This window comes from Lactuca virosa, chromosome 7, assembly GCF_052849685.1.
Source record: "Lactuca virosa cultivar CGN04683 chromosome 7, Lactuca_virosa_CGN04683_v6, whole genome shotgun sequence".
NCBI classification, from domain to species: domain Eukaryota; kingdom Viridiplantae; phylum Streptophyta; class Magnoliopsida; order Asterales; family Asteraceae; genus Lactuca; species Lactuca virosa.
In genome coordinates, this window is record NC_136432.1 from 91,392,390 (window position 1) to 91,412,594 (window position 20,205).

The 20,205-nt window shown below is 37.1% G+C and overlaps 1 protein-coding gene across 1 annotated transcript; it reads left to right on the top strand.

The window, feature by feature from the left end:
• Window positions 1-1,547: 1,547 nt before the first annotated feature.
• Window positions 1,548-3,933, top strand: LOC145126918 (protein FAR1-RELATED SEQUENCE 5-like). The gene is made up of 4 exons (XM_079062191.1): window positions 1,548-1,799; window positions 1,882-2,033; window positions 2,746-3,014; window positions 3,920-3,933. The coding sequence occupies exons 1-4, from the start codon at window positions 1,548-1,550 to the stop codon at window positions 3,931-3,933; spliced, it is 687 nt and encodes a 228-aa protein (XP_078918317.1).
• Window positions 3,934-20,205: the final 16,272 nt, after the last annotated feature.

Sequence of the window (20,205 nt, forward strand, 5' to 3'; positions counted from 1 at the left end):
GCGTCACCCTCGAACCCTTCGGTTCGACACAACGGAGTACAATCCACCCACACTTCCCTATCGCGATCTCTAGGTCCTTGACCTCCGACTGTAATATCCTTATGCAGTCCTCAACACCGGTCCAGACTGCTCCCGAGTCTGTTATCCTGCTGAATCACCTTCCTCTGTCCCATTCCCCGATCTGGAACCACTATCCTCCTCCTCTTCCAAGGAGACCGAAAACATGCCTGCGCATCATCCAACATTGCCACAACCTGAACGGGCATCCAACCCGTATGTGCTTCCATATATCTGGTACACTCCTAGTGCTTACCACCAATAACTGAAGCACTTTCGATCATCCAATTACTCCACTGCCTCCCTTTTAGAGGACCCACACTCCTTCCGGAGTTACATACCTTTCCTTTCCAGGAAGTCTACTCCACAACCATAACTGCACTTATAAGTGCCACTGAGCTAAACTCCACTCTACCGATCCACTAACACATACAGAGTCTTCAGCATGACTGGACCGCCCTTCCAGGCCTTCAGCCTATCTGGACCACTCTCAGAGCCTTCAGCATGTCTGGAACGCCCTCCTGGGCCTTCAGCCTGTCTGGACCGTTCCCCGAGCCTTCGGCCTGACTGGTACGCCTCCCGGCCTTCAGTCTATCCGGACCGCTCAAATGCCGTCACACATCACCCTGAACCATTCCTTCCGGGAATCCCTCCCATGTAGTCTGTTCTAGCCCTCTAGGGGTTCCGAACTCCACATCCGTTCTATGAATCTTTTACCCCGGCCTGATCCCAGGCCTCTCAACAATCAATCACTTTCTCTAAAAACCATGGTCTGTTCCCTGCCCCACGTGTCTATCTCCACATTCTCGGCTAGCACAACGCTGAAATCCAACAACTAACCATCCCTGGATGCATGTTGTTCCACCGGAGAATTTTCCAATTCTCCCCCACTTGGTGCATTGACTACTAACCACCGTTCCCAAAACCGGCATGGCTCAAACGCCCTTACTCCATATATTCCCTCTTATCCATGAACTGACTCCCTCGGGAATGAGTAACCTTTACCGTATAACCCTTCCGCCATCGCACACCTAAACTCCAAGGAAGTTCGAATCTCAACTGAACACTCCTCGCAACGCAGTCGCTATTCCAAGCAACGAGATCATATACCTTATCTTTCGACCAAGAATCCTCCTGAACACTAACTACCACTCCTAACTACTAAGATCCTTAATCATACTATGAAACATGCGGAACAATGCAGACAGATTTACAATACTACACAATCAACAAGATAACAAGATATCAAAAAGGAAACATACCCGCAGCTGCATCCGGCTCTGCCCTGACCTCCTCTGCTGTAAGCTGAAAAGCGCGTCCCTGAGCCCTCGGAGGCTCCGCTCCACCCTGACCCCTGCCAGTAATCCTCAAAGTGGCCGGTGCTGGAGCCTGCACTGTTCCTGCAGCAAACTGTGGGCAGTTGGCCCTCAAGTGTCCAACCTGATGGCAATGATAACAAATCCTAATATAATATATATTTCAGGTACAATATGATTTTTTTTCCTTTCACTGCTATTAACAACCATGACAAGACAATCAATGTTGGAGCTGGACTCTTATCGGATGAAACAATAGAGTCATATACATGGTTATTAAGAGCTTTTATTAAAGCACATGGAAAAATTCCTTCCATGATTTTGTCAGATATGGATCCTGCTTTATGTACTTCCATTTCAAAAGAGTTTCAAGGATGTACACACAGATTCTGTGTATGGCACATCACGAGCAAAGTGCCTGCAAAAGTAATTTATTGACTGACTCTTTATTTAATATTATTCTTAAAATAAAAATGGTATACTAACAACTTACTAATTGGAATTACAGATATTTTCGGATGTATTTGAAAATTCAGATTTCAAGAAACGATTACATAAAATTGTTTGGAATATACATCTTGAACATGCAGAATTTGAGAGTAAGTGGGAGTTAATGTTGGACGAATTCAACTTGAGAGAAAATAAATGGTTGGATGACATGTACAATAAGAGAGACAAATAGATTCCTTCTTACTTTAGAGATTTTCCTATGTGTGGTCTTATGAAGACTACATCACAATCTGAAAGTTGAAATTCTTTCTTCAATGTTTTCTCTAGCCCATCCAATTTACTAGTGAAATTTACGTTCAACTTTGACACTGCTATTGCAAAGAAACGTCATGAACAAAAAAGATTGGATATAGCCTCACGAGATGGTACTCCTCATATGATTTCTGCCAATGATCCATTGAAGATTGAAAAACATGCATCCATAATTTATACTAGGGATGCATTCGTTAAAGTACATAAGAAGATCAAAAAAGCATTCACTTTGTGTTTCCAAAAGACATCCTTAAGTGTTAATGCCACTCAAGAATGCACAATAGTTTTCAAAAACTATAAAACTGGAGAAAGACCACAATTCAAGGTTTATAATTAGCTAACATTATACTTATTTTCAATTTCCATTTTTTTTCTGTAATTTTATTATAATTGTAAAATGATAAAAAAAATTTATGTTGCTGGTGGTTTTAAATAAAGGAGGTATGACCATAGACTGTTCATGTATGCATTTCCAATTTTATGGAATTCTTTGTTGTCATTGTTTTAGAGTTCTCATAGACAATGATATTTTCAAACTACCGGACAAATACATTCTTGATCGATGGAGAAAAAACATTATGGATGTTTCTTATCAAAATATATTGCATAGGTGGGGAGTGGGCAACACTGAAACTTCAAATCTTTTGCACGAGACATCATCATATTATGAGAAATGTATCGTTTCGGTTGCTCATGATATTGGAAAATTACAAGAACTGGTACAAACTTTGAAGACATTAAGCATTGAGTGTGGAAAGAATGTTGCAACTAAACTTAATTCAAATCCAATCAAAGATATTGTTGAAAACATTATTGGTCTCTACCTTCCAAATGAAATTGACATTGAGGCACCTAGCGGGATAAGAACTAAAGGTTCAGGTAAGAAAAATAGAATCTGAAGCTCTGCAGAAAAAGCAATTGCAAAATCTCTTAAAGTAAAACGTAAATGCACTGGGTGTAATCAATTTGTCAATCATGATAGAAGAAACTGATCAATCAACCCATCCAAATTGCTTATGCCTTTGAAAAACATCAGCAGAAAACTTTATATTATGATTTTCTTATCTAGACTTATGCTAAATGATAATCTTTGAAGATATTTGTTTAATTATATATTTGAAGGTATTTCATGTTAATTATTTCCTTATTTCAACACATTTAAACCATGATCACACATCCACAAAATCATATTTGACTAGAACAATGTAATTTTATACAATTGATAATGGATAAAATGCTGACAGAATCTGAAAAACAACCTCAGATGACCAAATTGACATTTTTGTCCTTTATTCTTTTTATTGGACCAGATCATCCATCATTAGTTGATTTTCATACCATATATATATATATGTATATATATATATATATATATATATATATATATATATATATATATATATATATATAACATAAAAGGACAATTATGCCCTTTTACAAAAGCACATTGCTTTGTATTCCATTGTATAAATAACTGCCATCAATTGAAATATGAATAATCTAGAAATGAAGCAATTGGAATGGATTTCAATTCTATTCTATTCCTTTGAATAATTTTGTTAGGTTTGTAGATGAACTGGAATGTAAAGCAATGACAAATGAAAACTATTAAAATATTAAAATGTGCCTTCTTGATTGTGAAACGTTATGAAAACTATTTTTAGGTAAAATCGATGAAACATGTGAAATTTCAGTGCCATTATTACTTAAAAAAAAGGACATTTATGCCCTTTTACAAAAGTACATTGATTTTTTTTTTTTTTTTTTTTTTTTTGCATTTAAAGGGATGTATAAATAGATGAAAGAAATTGAATCGTAGTTTTGTATAATTACCTTAACAGAAACAATTTATGAAAAAACCAAAAAATAAATGAATAAAAACAAAAAGTTTGATGCTATAATATGCTAAAAAGAGAATAACGAAAGTACATTGCTCTTATTGTCCTTTGGGTAAAAAAAAATGAAAAAAATACAACTTGGTATAGCAGAAAAGTATGATAAATAAAAAAAAACTTTATGTTATTAGAGTCTTACATAAAAAATACAATTTTGAAAGGACTAAATTGACATTTTTGTCCTTTATTCTTTTTATTGGACCAAATCATCTATCACTAGTTGATTTTCATACCTCATATATATATATATATATATATATATATATATATATATATATATATTAAAACAAATAATTCTATCATCAAGTATAAAAGTTCTGGAATATGAAAAATTCCTTTGTATAAAAAACTGCCATGAATTAGAATATGAAAATTCTGGAAATGAAGCAATTGGAATGGAATTCAATTCTATTATATTCCTATGTATAATTTTGTTTGGTTTGTAGATGAAAAGTAATGTAAAGCAATGACAAATGATATAATTGCACGCTCTATGCAATATTGACTTTTAGATACTCTGTGAAAATATTAAAATGTGCCTTCTTGATTGTGAGACATTATGAAAACTGTTTTTAGGTAAACTCGATGAAACATGTGAATTTCCAGTGCCATTATTTCTTTTAAACATAAAAGTACATTGCTTTTTTGGCATTTAAAGGGATGTATAAATTAATGAAAGAAATTGAATGATAGTTCTGTGTAATTACCTTAACAGAAACAATTTTTGAAAAAACAAAAAAAAATGAATAAAAACAAAAAGTTTGATGCTATAATATGCTAAAAAGAGAAAATGAAAGTACATTGCCCTTTTTGTACAAATTTTATTAGAATTCTGCACAGTTCCACTCTGAATAATTGTCTTGAAGCTCATGCAAAAATGGAAATATTTTGTGAAAATGAAAAAAGACAATAAAAAATCTACACCTCATCCATGTTGAATTTTTAAATTTCAAATTCAAATATAAGCATTAAGGGCATACAAGTAATTAACAAATTTTACATAACTTCAATAATTAGTTTTCTCCTATTATAAACCGTAATATGGTTTAGTTGTTTTATATATTCTGGAATGTTTAAATATCTTTGAAATTCACTCATTTTCCTTTATAAAATTGTCACACCCCCGAACCAGACGACGGAATCGTCCAAGGGCTCGTGTGTCTATCAATTAAAATATCATCACAATGAATATACATGAAACATAACACAATCATCACCAAACATTACATATTACAACTAGTATTGTTCATATCAAGTACATTGTCTTAGATTACATATTCCCAAAATATTAATTGTACGATGATTGACATTACACAAAATAAAGTTCCTACACTTGAAAGTTCCCCTACTTAACGGTTACCTAAGAATACAAGTTATTTTGAAAACCGTCAACATATATAATGTTGGTGAGTTCATAAGCATGTTTGAATGAAACTCTTTGTATTATTTGTAAAACCCATAAAATCCGATATTTTCTGTAAAAGTCTAAAAAATGATGTGAAAATCGAGTATAGATGCATGTGTGAATTTCATAGTAAAAACATGTATAAGTATGCAGTCCAAATTTCTTTGTATTCTTTCTGTTGTAAGTAGAAGGTAATTGAATAATAATATTTCCCCAGAAAATCCGATATTTTCTGATTATAAATGTGTTGTGGTCTTAAACCTTAAGACCATGTATTGATGTATGTATGATTTGTATTGACACGATTAATGTTCGGATCACCTTAATGTTATGATGATAATGATCTCTATGTGAGTCGTTATAACCATGCTTGATAATGACTAATTCGCCTTTCTTGGCATTTTTCCAAACGCCGGTTTGATAAAGAAAAGGTTGTCACCCTAGATTGGCCTAGTCTAGCTGTAGAGAACAGCTCAGGTGTGGGGGAGTCACCCCTGTATAGATCTATACACAAACTCTCGCTCTCCCTCTAGGAGACTCTGGTTATAACTACAGGCTACGATCATACACTCAGTGGTGTCAACCGACATGTCTCATTAGATCCCAATTGTTAATGTATAATCATTCGAATTTCCCGATATAAGATGTATATGAATTTAGATTCTTACACATACCAATTAAGAATTTATATGAATAGACAAAGCCCAACCAACATGGAAGAGGGACAACTGTGGTCCATTAGGCATGAAAGTTATTTCCAGGCTTGATAAGTATGCGAAAGGACACTTTAAGGCCCATTAAGCATATAATGAACAGTCCAGGCCCAATCAACATGTAAATGGGCCACCAAGGCCCAATAAACATGTAAAAGATGATTTCGGCCCATTAAGCATGTAATTGGGTCACTAAGGCCCAATGGACATGTAAGGAATGAATTGGGGCCAATAAACATGAAATTTGGACCACGAAGGCCCAATAAGCATGTATAGTGGTTATTAGGCCCAATAGTCGTACAATGGTTGTATTTTGTTTGTTCATTATAACATGGTTCTTTCTAGTTGAATTGTTTAACGATGATGATGTAAATAATCCAATATTTTGTTATAAGGGTATTTTTAATCCATTACGTCAAAACTTTACAATTTGGACTTATTTTTGTAAAACTTACATTTTAGGTCCGTTAAAACCTAAATATATTTTTAATGACTTATTTCCTATAAAATGACATTTTTGGCCAAAATAACATTTTAGCCCATTAATTTATAAAACTTCGTATTTTCGGCCCAATTTTGTAATAATTTGCAATTTCGGCCCAAAAATACATTCATGGACATTTTCAGCCCATTTATATAAGATTTCACAATTTCAGCCCTTATTTGATAAAAATGGCATTTTCAGCCCTTATTTTGTATAAAATGACATTTTCAGCCCTTATTTGCTATAAATGACATTTTCGGCCCAAATTTTATAAAATTAACATTTTTGGCCCAATTTTAAAATAAGTGTCATTTTCAGCCCTTAAATTTGTAAGTTTTCATTTTTGACTCAAGTTTTGATCAAATAACATTTTAGTCCATAAAAATTTATATTTTTGCAATTTGGGCCCAAAAAGCCGTAAGGCCCAAATTAAGGCCCATAATGCAAAATTTTACACTTTTGGTCCTTTGGAAGGTATGGTTGTTATAAAAACTCATTTTTATACAAATGTGACCCTTTTGATCCTTACAAAACCGTAAGTGGCAAAATTATCCCAATCTTTGGTTACTTGTCAAAAATGATCCTTATATAAGATTTTTGTTTTGTTTTCACATCTTAGGAATGTATAACACTTTTATCTTTGTAGTATGATGTTTAGAGTGTTTTAGTTTATGAATCTCACCCATTTTTTTAGATTTTCGAGATTCATCAAGTTTTATGACATAATCACAACATAAACCAAGAAAATCACACCTAACATGCATAAATACATAGATCTACACATAAACACTTGTATTCTCCCCCCAAAAACATGTAAAACCGAAAACAAGGGGGTATGAACTCACAATGGGTTGACGATCTCGGTTGTGAAGAAGAAAGTGGAAAGATCTCGGCCTTTAGTAAGCTTTATTGAGTGGATTTTGAACTTAGGAAGTTCTAGGAAGCAAAATCACAAAAACATGTGTTGATAAGGAGTGATTTAGCTAAAGAATGAAGTAAACCAACTTAAGTTTACAAGATCTTACCAAGGATTGATGATATTAGTGAAGGATCCTCTTGAAAGCACTCTAGATCTTCGAAAATTTGAGGGAGGAAAGGGGATGTTCTTGAGAGTGTTTGAGAGAGAGTTTTGAAAGTGTGTGTGTGTTTTGGGCTTGCTCTCGGCCGAGAGTGATAAAGAGAAGGAAGAAAAGGTTTTGCATGGAGGGTAATGATCTCATGGATGTATGTGATTTCTAGATATTTGATATGTAATTGTGAGTTGTCATTAGCTTAATCCATGCTCTTTTCATTTCTTTTTCCTTTTTTTTACATATGGGCCGAAATTTTGGGAGAGAAAAAAAAGAAGTGGATTACTTTGGGCCATTACTTGCCTTGGCTCGAAATTATGAGGCCCAAATAAATACTTTTCGGCCCATTGGGCCCTTAGGATGGTTCACGGCCCAATAAAAGTCCATTAGGGTAAATGGAATCATTTATGGCCCAACAAGGCCCAATAGAAGTAAACAAATCCATTTTAGGCCCATTATTGCCCAAAATGTTAAGTTTTATGAATGTGGGTCCATTTAGAGCCCATTTAAGGGTTCTAAGCCCAAAATAGTCAAATTGAATGCTTATTGGTCAATTTGGCCCAACAAGAAAATCCTAGTCCATCATAAACTTGAACCGGGATTCTTAGGGTTTTCAACCCTTAGTTGACTATCTGAAACGTTTTGTATAGAGTTTTGAACTTTACTTGTGAATCTTGATTAAGTTGGTTGTCATTGATTGAGCATAGTGCATGATATCGAATAAGAATTACATGTGTCACAATAGATGATGTTTACAAGAGTACAAAATTTCCTAGCAAAAATGTCAGTTGTGACAAAAAGCAACATAATATGCTTATCATTATCGACATTTACAAAGAGATAGAAATTGAAATATCAATATTTTAATCTTTCTGCATCTATGAATACAATCTCAACACAGTTGATTATATTTTTCAAAGACTTGAATTAAATATTAACTCTTATGTTTAATACTTTAATTAAATAATGAAGGTTGTAAAAATCGCTCGACGTTAGATAGTCGGTGGACTGGGGTCAAGGGATTAATCGGTTAGGCGGAGATTAATCGAGGACCATCAATTACTAATTTGTTAGATTTTAAAAAATTAAATATGACTAATATCATATAAAATTTCATAAATACCACTAATATCATAACAAAATAGGTTAATATGATAAATACAACACTAATCATACCTCAAATAGTTTCTATTGAGATATAACTTCTTCAAAGTGTTAAAATTTCATCAGGTTCTACTGTTTCAGTCATTTTGTATGCATGGATTATTCACTAGGCGCTCTCTAATCGGTCAAGTAGCGCCTAGGGATTAATCGGAGATTAATCGGGACCTAATTGGGATTTTTACAACATTGTAAATAATATATTTAAATTTTAATGAACTAGTTAAGAGATATTGTCAAATTCTTGGATGCTGTTAATATTTTTGGTTTGATCAAATGTTAAACTTTTTATATATTCGTCAAAGCTACATATAAAATTTTATATAAATGTTATGATAAAATATACAAGGAGTCTCAAAGGCCATTTAAAAAAAATACAAAGTATTCATACAAAGCAAATTTGTAGAGATTTCAAATAAGCCAATTATACCAAATCACATAATATTTACAACCGTCTGACTTGACTGAACTTATGACTGAACTCAATCTCAATATGGCTGTCACATAATAGCAAATGAAATTATGTGTTTTAATATATATATATATATATATATATATATATATATATATATATATATATATATATATATATATATATATATATATATATATATATATGTTACGAAAATCAACTAATGATGGATGATCTGGTCCAATAAAAAGAATAAAGGACAAAAAGGTCAATTTGATCATCTGAGATTGTTGTTCAGATTGTGTCAACATTTTATCAATTATCAATTGTATAAAATTACATTGTTCTAGTCAAATATGATTTTGTGGATGTGTGATCATGGTTTGAATGTGTTGAAATAAGGAAATAATTAACATGAAATACATTTAAATATATAATACGTCGATTGGATGATGTACTGGAAAAACGTATATCAATTGCATGAATATATCAACCACATACTTTCATTGATTTTTTCCCCTTCCTAAGAACACCATCACCTGAAAAAACGTCATCTGAACATTCTTCGGGATCATTCTTAATCTTCAATTATTTACTGGAATGTATCTCAATTGGATTCTTCATATCTGCAACAAAATAACAATATAAAATAACATAAATTTCTTCAAAAAAAAAATCTAAATCATTAGTTATAAACAACAAACCCCCGTCGATTTTTTTTCAATATAAGTAATTGATCAACTGAAAAATCTTCATCTACACATTCTTCATCATCTTTAATTTCAACAAGGTTATCAACAGAGTTTAAATTACGACTCATGTTTCGTTCTGATTCGATTTGCAAGACCTTCTTTTTTTTTCTTTGCGAATTACACTTTTTTCTACTTGAACTAGCATCCAAGATCGCTTTAAACGCAAACAACTACTTTGAAAAAAAATTATCTGATTCTAACGATTGTCGGTTCTTGAGAAATCTCGGTTATATATTAAACACTAAATTGATGCTCGACGTTGGGTAAGGAAGTTATCATATGAATTCAAAATTCAAAATCTATTATCCTTAAATAACTGATGCATAAAATCGAAAATATATATTTACAATCTTGCCATTATATATACATTTACCCCCTTAAATAATTAGAAATTAATATTACTTATAATATCCATATGTCCAATTCTCATTGGTTCTCGCATTTTTGCAACTAATATACATTTTCACATGAACCTATATATATATATATATATATATATATATATATATATATATATATATATATATATATATATATATATATATATATATATATATATATATAGGGTCCAGTTCCAGTGATAACTTAAAAAATGGTGAGGACTGCAAGGAACAGTCTCCACTACCCATTTCGTCAATGACACAAACATCAAACCCAAATACTTGGTCGTGGTGCGTTCGAATGTGACCCACGTCTGTGGTAACTAATACATACTCGAGGATAATCACGTGCGATAAATGTTTATGAAACATCATTTAAGTGGATTTTATTATTTATTTTAGTTTATTTTTATTTTTCATTAAAAAAAATTCAAAATTCCTTTTAAATAAATATATGCTCGGTTTTAACGTTTTTAATTTTTTTTTCGTGTTTCTATAATTTTTTTCTTTTTTAAAAAAAATTATTAATTATTTTTGTTTTTTTTTGTTTTTGTCTTTTAAAATATCTTTAATACTTTTTGTTTTTATTTTTTTTATTTTATTTTTGTGTTTTTTTGAATTTTTTTTATTTTTAAACTGAATATCGGTTTGAGTTTTTAATGTTTAACAATTATAAAAATTTTAAATAAGAAGAATATTAAATATCATAATATTTTTCGTTCATACTTTTTTTTGAATCATATTATATTTGGATCATAAAAATTTGAATAAAATTATTTTGAATTGTAGTATTTTCAATCATATGATTTTGGATCAATAATATATTCAATTATATATAGTTTTTGTTCAGAAAAATTATGGATCATTATATATTTTGAATTATAAAAGATATAATTAAAGATTATAAAATATTTGAGTCTAAATATTTTTAGATCATAACAAATTAAAGATCATAAACTAGTTGAATCAAAAGTTTTTTTTGAATTATAAATATTTTGAATCATCACATTTTAGATCATATTATGTTCAACATTTTTTTTAAAGATTAATATATCTTAAAATTAAAAATAAATACTTCAAAAACTTATTTTTGATAATTTTTATTACAAAGTCACTAGTATATTGATGCAAGTTGATAGTAATATCAACTAAAATGTTGTGAGCCTAGACACTCGATGCTTGTTAGGCAGATCGGTCTTAAGTACCAAGAGCCTATGTTGTATGCATTGTATATATATATATATTGTTATGTGTTGTATTTTTGGGAACTCACTAAGTTTTGGCTTATAGTTATGGATTAAATGTTTTTTTATGTACCTTGTCAGTTTATAGGAATAGTGAAGATCAATAGCTACCAACAATAAACTAAAGATTGCTATACCACTTCAATGAAAAACTCGACTACTCCTAGCCAAGCATAACAATTTAAAAAAAGGAACAAGATTTTCTGGAAGCCAAGGAAAGTGAAGTCAAAGAAGTATGGCTAAATCATGAGGATCTTGACATCAAAGTGCAAGTGGGTGCAGATCCTAACCAAGATCTTGAGCAAGATTTTACCTAGTTCCTAAAAGACAGAAAATCAACCTTCGCTTGGAAACATGAAAATATGACTGGTATATCTAAGGATGTAATAACCCATAAGCTTAATATTGAGCCAAGTTTCAGCCCAATTCATCAAAAAAGAAGAAAATTTGCACCTAAGAGGCACTTGATCATCCAAAAAGAGGTTGAAATATTGCTCAAGGCCCAGATGATCAAAGAAGTAAAATTTCCAAGATGGCCGACCAATGTGGTTGTAGTCGAAAAGATGAATGGAAGTGGAGAGTGTGCGTTGATTTTACATATCTTAACAAAGCATGTCCTAAAGATCCATTTCCCCTTCCACATATAGATTCTTTGGTAGATGCAACTACAGGCCATGAAATCCTTACCTTCATGGATGCTTCAACCGGATGTCAACAAATCCAAATGGATCCTTCAGACCAGGAGGAAGATACAACCTTCATAACCCCAACATGTATATATTGTTATATATCAATGCCTTTTTATTAAAAAAAAATGCAGGTGCAACATACCAAAGATGAGTGAACGAGATGTTCAAACATCAACTTGGAAAAATGATGGAAGTCTATATAGATGACATAGTAGTAAAATCCAAGAAAGCCAAAAATCATCTCCAAGATCTTGAAGAAGCTTTCAACATCCTGGATCAATTGAACATAAATCCTAACTCTTCCAAATGCCATTTTGTTTTCAAAGTGTGGAAATTCTTGGGCTACATGGTAACAAAGAGGGGAATTGAAGCTAGCCCAGAACTGATCAAGGCTATCTTGAATTTTGTAATGTCCCATTTTTACCACAAAAAAAATTTCATTTTTAGTTTAAAAAAAACATCCTTTTCAATAAAACAGCAAGTCTAGAAAATTAATAATGTCAAGTATAATCATCCGAAAAATCAGAGTATCATAATAAAGCAAAATCACAAAGTTGTCGATGGGTGTGTATAGTCAAGCCTTTGCCTTCCCGCGATCATATGAAGTACCTGAAACACATTTAAATTCACAACTGTAAGCACGAAGATTAGTGAGTTCCTCAAAATATCACATACAACACATCATAATAAACAACAATAGGTTATCAGCAACCCTGGGACTATCAACAGTCTTATAGGCTCACAACAACCCTATGGTTTATCAACAACCATGCGGACTATCAGCAATACTGGATTTATCAACAACACAATAATACACACAACAATAATGAACAAATAAGACTCAGAGAATCTAGCATGCACAGCACTATCACCTAGGTAATACAATGATAAGACTCACCTCACAAATAGCAGAAAACACAACAACTCTCTGACAGTGAATAGTGGTACTATGAGTCACCTAATCATAAATATATAAGTACCCTCTCAGTTTACACCGTAAAACACTCAAGTTGACCAAAATTTAGTTTGATCAAAAAATTCAACACTCAAAGTCAACCCCATCCGACCTCCATGTCGTGGCTATCCATAGGCCACGTCGTGGCAGCTTCACGGCAAAACAATTATGGTGAAACCAACCACCACGTCGTGGCAAGCAAATCGCCACGTCGTAGGATAAAGTGGAAACTTTATCACTAGAGCTCCAAAGCTCAAATATGAACATTCTCAAGGTCTTAATGGATAAAGTGGAAACTTTATACATTAGGACATCCCAATAAGCCAAGATCTCTAATCCTAAGTTGTTCATTTTGCACCAAATGCATGGAAACCACACTAAGTCATACAACTCCCTTTTCTAACCACCACCATGGTCTAGAAACAAAATATGGAACTCGAAGGTTCTGGAGTTCACTCAAACTTCAAGAATAAGAAGATTTGGACCAAAAGCTCATAAAATGACCGAGGACAAGATCTAGAGAGATAATGAGCAAGGTGAATACTTTATACCTCCAAAATACCAGAACTGTGATGAAGATGCAAGATCTAAGATGGAACTAAGCATACAAGCACCATATTGGACTCCTTCTTCCTTCGACCTTCACAATAGTGGCTTCACTGTAACACCCATAAAATTTGAGCCAAATTAAAACATTTTAATCATTTAAAAACCATTACGTTCATACAACTCGTTTTCAAAATAGTTTAAACATCAGAGTATCCCCAAGAACCATATCATATAAATCATAAAACATGAGGAGCGGTACGATCACGCCTTCGCCTTGCCACGATCTCCTGAAGTACCTGAAACAATACACTGAAACTGTAAGCCCGAAAGCTTAGTGAGTTACCCCCAAAATACCAACCACACATATCACACTCATAACATATCATAAATAGAACAACCATGCACATCGGGTCTACTGTGTGACTGGTCCGCCCGCACCGGGCCTTCAGTCCACCTGGTCCACCCTCCGAGTCTAGCCATGTACGTCGAGTCTACAGTGTGATTGGTCCGCCCGCACCGGGCCTTCAATCCACCCGGTCCACTCTCTGAGTCTACAATATGACTGGTCCGCCCGCACCGGGCCTTCAGTCGGCCTGGTCCACTCCCCGAGCCTCGGCACGTCTGGTCCGCCCTCTTGGGGCCTTCAGCCTATCCGGACCGCTCGCTGGGCCTTCAGAATATCCGGTCCGCCCTGGGTTTGTTGGCCTTCAGCACAAAGCAGGACCCGCCTCAACCCAACCCCCGTCAAACAACCATGTGCACATAAAAAATCAATCACATAACAATCCTCAACCAGACAAACAGTCTAACAGATCACATAGCATATCAACATCCTAACTAGGATTCCGACCTAACCGGTCACTAGCATAACATTACCCTCTATCCCGGGTATCGACCTTAACCAGGTCACTAACATAACACCATCCTAAATACCAGGATGCAGATCTAGCAAAACAATAACATAACAAACAATACCCGGATTTCCATCCGATAAAGGGCCGGCCTTGGTGCCGTAGACCCTGTCGATATAGAGAGGATAACTCACCTCGCAATTACCGACTGAAAGGATAAGATCAGCTGCTCTGATCACCGACACGAACTCCACCACCGAACACTACCAAAGAACCAATTCCATAAATACCAAAATCACCAAAATACCCTTGGAAGTCAAACTGGTCAACTCTTGGTCAAAGTCAAAGTCCTCAGTCAAAGTCAACCTCCCTGACTGACTCTACTCGCCGAGTCGACCCGTCGACTCGTCGAGTCCCTATACACAGAAATTCCCATAACCCGAGTCTACTCGCCGAGTCACCCCAAGACTCGTCGAGTCCAACGATCTCCGAGTCCCATCTTGTCCAACTCACTGAGTCACCCCTCGACTCACTGATCTGCGTCTTAACCAAAAGGGGTTAGGGGTTCTGCGACCAGACTCGCCGAGTCCAAGAACAGACTTGCCGAGTCCACGACAATCTTCAATAGACTTGCCGAGTTGTTCTTCCAACTCGTCGAGTCCAAGCTCATCATCATAAGACTCGCCGAGTCACCCATGCGACTCGCCGAGTTACTACGTGACTCAAAGTCTGATCTCTAGCCCGACTCGCCGAGTCATCTCCCAGACTCGTCGAGTCCATACGTGCATTCCCAAAATCTCGAGACACAGAGCTGCTCCTTTGCTCCAAACAATAGATCGGGGTCTCTAGAGTCCATTAGCAACATAAAGTTGCTACCTTTACGTGCTTCTTGCCCCATAATACCAAAAACCAAGCTAGAAAGGGACTTAACTCTTGGGGAAAGGCTTTTGCATAGCAACCAAAAGGGCTTTTTGCATCTTTGATCCAAATAGAGCTCAAATCTGGAGTTTCAACTCCAGATCTAACTTATACACCAAGATCTCATCATATCATCTCCAAACAAGCCCTAAAACTTCCATGAAAATGGATCTAGAAAGGGGAAAGCCAAGGATAACGATTCATTACCTCCAAAACGACCTCCTGCTGAAGAGTAATCTGAATCTCCACAAATCTCCTTGATCCAAGCTTCTTGATCTTCAAGATCTCTTCACAAAACACTTAACAATGCTCCAATTTGCTTCCAATGGCTCTCACTCACGATTCTAGGGTTTCTGGGTCTCAAAGGGGGCTAAGGGAGCTGAGGGGAGGACATTAAGTCCTTTAAATAGGGTGCAACCCCGAAGATTAGGGTTTTTCCTCGACCAGTACTGACTCGTCGAGTCCAGCCGCCGACTCGCCGAGTCAGGCCACTTAACCCCGTGCCACGCACCCGCTTCGACTCGGCGAGTCAAGAGACCTACTCGCCGAGTCCCTTCCTTTATTTTCACTTAGCACCCTTCAACTTCTTGCTTCCGAACTTGGGATGTTACAATTCTCCCCCACTTAAATTAGGCTTCGTCATCGAAGCCTGCGGCAACACGAACTTCCGGATGATACTCCCACAATGCATCCACTGATCTCAAACCGGCCCAGATTCCTTCAATCACTGCTATCGAATCCCTAAAATCCATCTCTTCCCTTGCAGGGTCCTGATCAACTGCTTCAAGCCGGCCATCAGCTTCTTTTCTCTGATGACAACACTTATCAACTAAGTGCCACCTGAAGACACTAGCTTACTTCCATCTTACGCATTCATTCGCAACCTGCGAAAACTGGATACCACAACACCCACTGAGCTCCGCCAAGACACTAATTCATCTTCCTTCGCCCAAGATTGGCGATAACCCTGACAACTAGCAACCTGGAACGAATCCTCATGATGGAATACCCCAGGTTGGAATACCTCCACATACACAACCCAAGCCTACAACCATACTCGGAACTAAGGACCTTGTCCTTGCGTCACCCTCGAACCCTTCGGTTCGACACAACGAAGTACAATCCACCCACACTTCCCTATCGCGATCTCTAGGTCCTTGACCTCCGACTGTAATATCCTTATGCAGTTCTCAGCACCGGTCCAGACTGCTCCCGAGTCTGTTATCCTGCTGAATCACCTTCCTCTGTCCTATTCCCCGATCTGGAACCACTATCCTCCTCCTCTTCCAAGGAGACCGAAAACATGCCTGCGCATCATCCAACATTGCCACAACCTGAACGGGCATCCAACCCGTATGTGCTTCCATATATCTGGTACACTCCTAGTGCTTACCACCAATAACTGAAGCACTTTCGATCATCCAATTACTCCACTGCCTCCCTTTTAGAGGACCCACACTCCTTCCGGAGTTACATACCTTTCCTTTCCAGGAAGTCTACTCCACAACCATAACTGCACTTATAAGTGCCACTGAGCTAAACTCCACTCTACAGATCCACTAACACATACAGAGTCTTCAGCATGACTGGACCGCCCTTCCAGGCCTTCAGCCTATCTGGACCACTCTCAGAGCCTTCAGCATGTCTGGAACGCCCTCCTGGGCCTTCAGCCTGTCTGGACCGTTCCCCGAGCCTTCGGCCTGACTGGTACGCCTCCCGGCCTTCAGTCTATCCGGACCGCTCAAATGTCGTCACACATCACCCTGAACCATTCCTTCCGGGAATCCCTCCCATGCAGTCTGTTCTAGCCCTCTAGGGGTTCCGAACTCCACATCCGTTCTATGAATCTTTTACTCCGGCCTGATCCCAGGCCTCTCAACAATCAATCACTTTCTCTAAAAACCATGGTCTGTTCCCTGCCCCACGTGTCTATCTCCACATTCTCGGCTAGCACAACGCTGAAATCTAACAGCTAACCATCCCTGGATGCATGTTGTTCCACCAGAGAATTTTCTAATTCTCCCCCACTTAGTGCATCGACTACTAACCACCGTTCCCAAAACCGGCATGGCTCAAATGCCCTTACTCCATATATTCCCTCTTATCCATGAACTGACTCCCTCGGGAATGAGTAACCTTCACTGTATAACCCTTCCGCCATCGCACACCTGAACTCCAAGGAAGTTCGAATCTCAACTGAACACTCCTCGCAACGCAGTCGCTATTCCAAGCAACGAGATCATATACCTTATCTTTTGACCAAGAATCCTCCTGAACACTAACTACCACTCCTAACTACTAAGATCCTTAATCATACTATGAAACATGCGGAACAATGCAGACAGATTTACAATACTACATAATCAACAAGATAACAAGATATCAAAAAGGAAACATACCCGCAGCTGCATCCGGCTCTGCCCTGACCTCCTCTGCTGTAAGCTGAAAAGCGCGTCCCTGAGCCCTCAGAGGCTCCGCTCCACCCTGACCCCTGCCAGTAATCCTCAAAGTGGCCGGTGCTGGAGCCTGCATCGTTCCTGCAGCAAACTGTGGGCAGTTGGCCCTCAAGTGTCCAACCTGATGGCAATGATAACAAATCCTCATATCCTGCACCGGGGCTGACTGACGACAATCCCTCGCATAATGCCCCTCTCTTCCGCACTTGCGGCACGCACCACCGGACCTACAAAATCCGGTATGACCCTTCCCACACTTTTCGCAAGTGTGGCTGCTCTGACTCCCAATCCTGGAGTCAACGGTTTTGAACCGTTTCGGCGCCGGCTGCGACTGCACTGGGGCCTGCCTCTGCTCTCGCAACTGCAACTCAATCTCTAACTCCCGCCGCCTAGCGGCCTCCTGCAGCTCTAACAAGGTATCACACCTTTGCGTGGACACAAACTGCCTGATGTCCCTCTTTAGCATACTCAGATATCGGGACATCTGAGCCTGCTCTGAAGCAAACTCTGGGCAAAACATCGCCCTCTCAGTAAACATCCTGGTGATCTCCGTCACCGACTCTGAATCCTGCTTCAGCTCCAGGAACTCCTGAGCCAACCTCTCTCTCTCTCTCAACCCGTGGAACATAACGGGTACTGAACATTTCGTGGAACTGATCCCACGTCACCGCAGCCCGCTGCGCGTCAGAATAAGATCCCGTAGTCAACCTCCACCAATCCTTCGCTCCGAGCCTCAAAAGGTTCAGAGCGCACCTCACCCTCTGATCAGCAGGGCATGAACACGTGAAGAAACATCCCTCCGCGTCTGACAACCACCTCATAGCAACGATGGGATCTTGAACTCCATCGAAAGTAGGGGGCTTCGTATTATCGAAGTCCCGATACTGAAAACCTCCACCGGTTCCTCCCCCTGCCACTGCTACAGCCGCTGTAGCTGCTGCGTCAGCCGCCTCCGCAAGAGCTGCATAGCGCTCATCAAAGTACTCAACCATGGCAGTCTTGATCGACCCAAACATTTCCGGCAACTCGGCCCGGAACATTTCCGGCAACTCGGCCCGGAACATTTCCGGCAACTCGGCAACTCTGAGTATTGGATTCAACCCACGCTCATTTGAATCACTTCATGGATTTTATCACGAGTGATCATGAGACGATAATATCTTATATTCTTAAAACCTAGAGATATGAGTTGTTACTATGAGTTGGTTATACATTGATTGCATAAAAACGCATTGGTAACTCGATGTTATAAAACGTGCCTTTGTGTATGATTCAACAAGTAGTAGAACAAGCCATATGAGTCGAAGTTTAACAATTCCTTTTACCTTCGGGATAAAAGCGATATCTGTTGGCCCCTCGATGATTTAGCGATGACACATTTGAGTGCTTGGCCAAGCCAGGACTGATTTGATTTGTTCAATCAGTCAGTCATCATAAATCGAAAATCGGGAAACAACAAATGGACAGAGAGAATGATTATAATCCATGTCTCAGTCCATATGATATCTAGACTGGAGGAATATATGATCCCTTATCTAATGGACAAGTCATTGACAAGGTCAGAGTTCGACAGCGGCTTTAAGAGCTACGATTGCCAGTTAGGTTTTGAAGTCATACTCAATAATAGTTTTAGACTTATCCAAGTGGGAGACTGTTGGATTAATGTCTAAGTCTATAACTATATTTGGTATGTACTTGACCCGACCCGACATGGTCCATTTGAGTTGCACTTCACCGGCACAATTTATATGGATAGTCTTTTGAGAATAGTATATTTATGATTTATATTAATATATTATAAGTTCTAATATATTAATATGGAATCATATTATTTAATTAGTATTGATCAAGAATTAATTTAGAATTAATTAAGTGATCAAAAAGAACTAATTAAATATGGACTCTTATATATATGGAATGGGCCAAGTTCATTTAGGTTGGGCTAAGCTTTCATGGATGGTCCATGAAGCTTTTAACCCATGGATCCTATGTAAATGAAAGGTCATGGGTATTAGGGTTTACATGGATGTAACCCTAATCCTCCATAATATATAAAGGGGTCCTTGGCTCACAAAATTGGCACAAGTGTGTGAAAATTTAGAGTGGGCCGATTTTAGTGTGCATACATATTCTCAA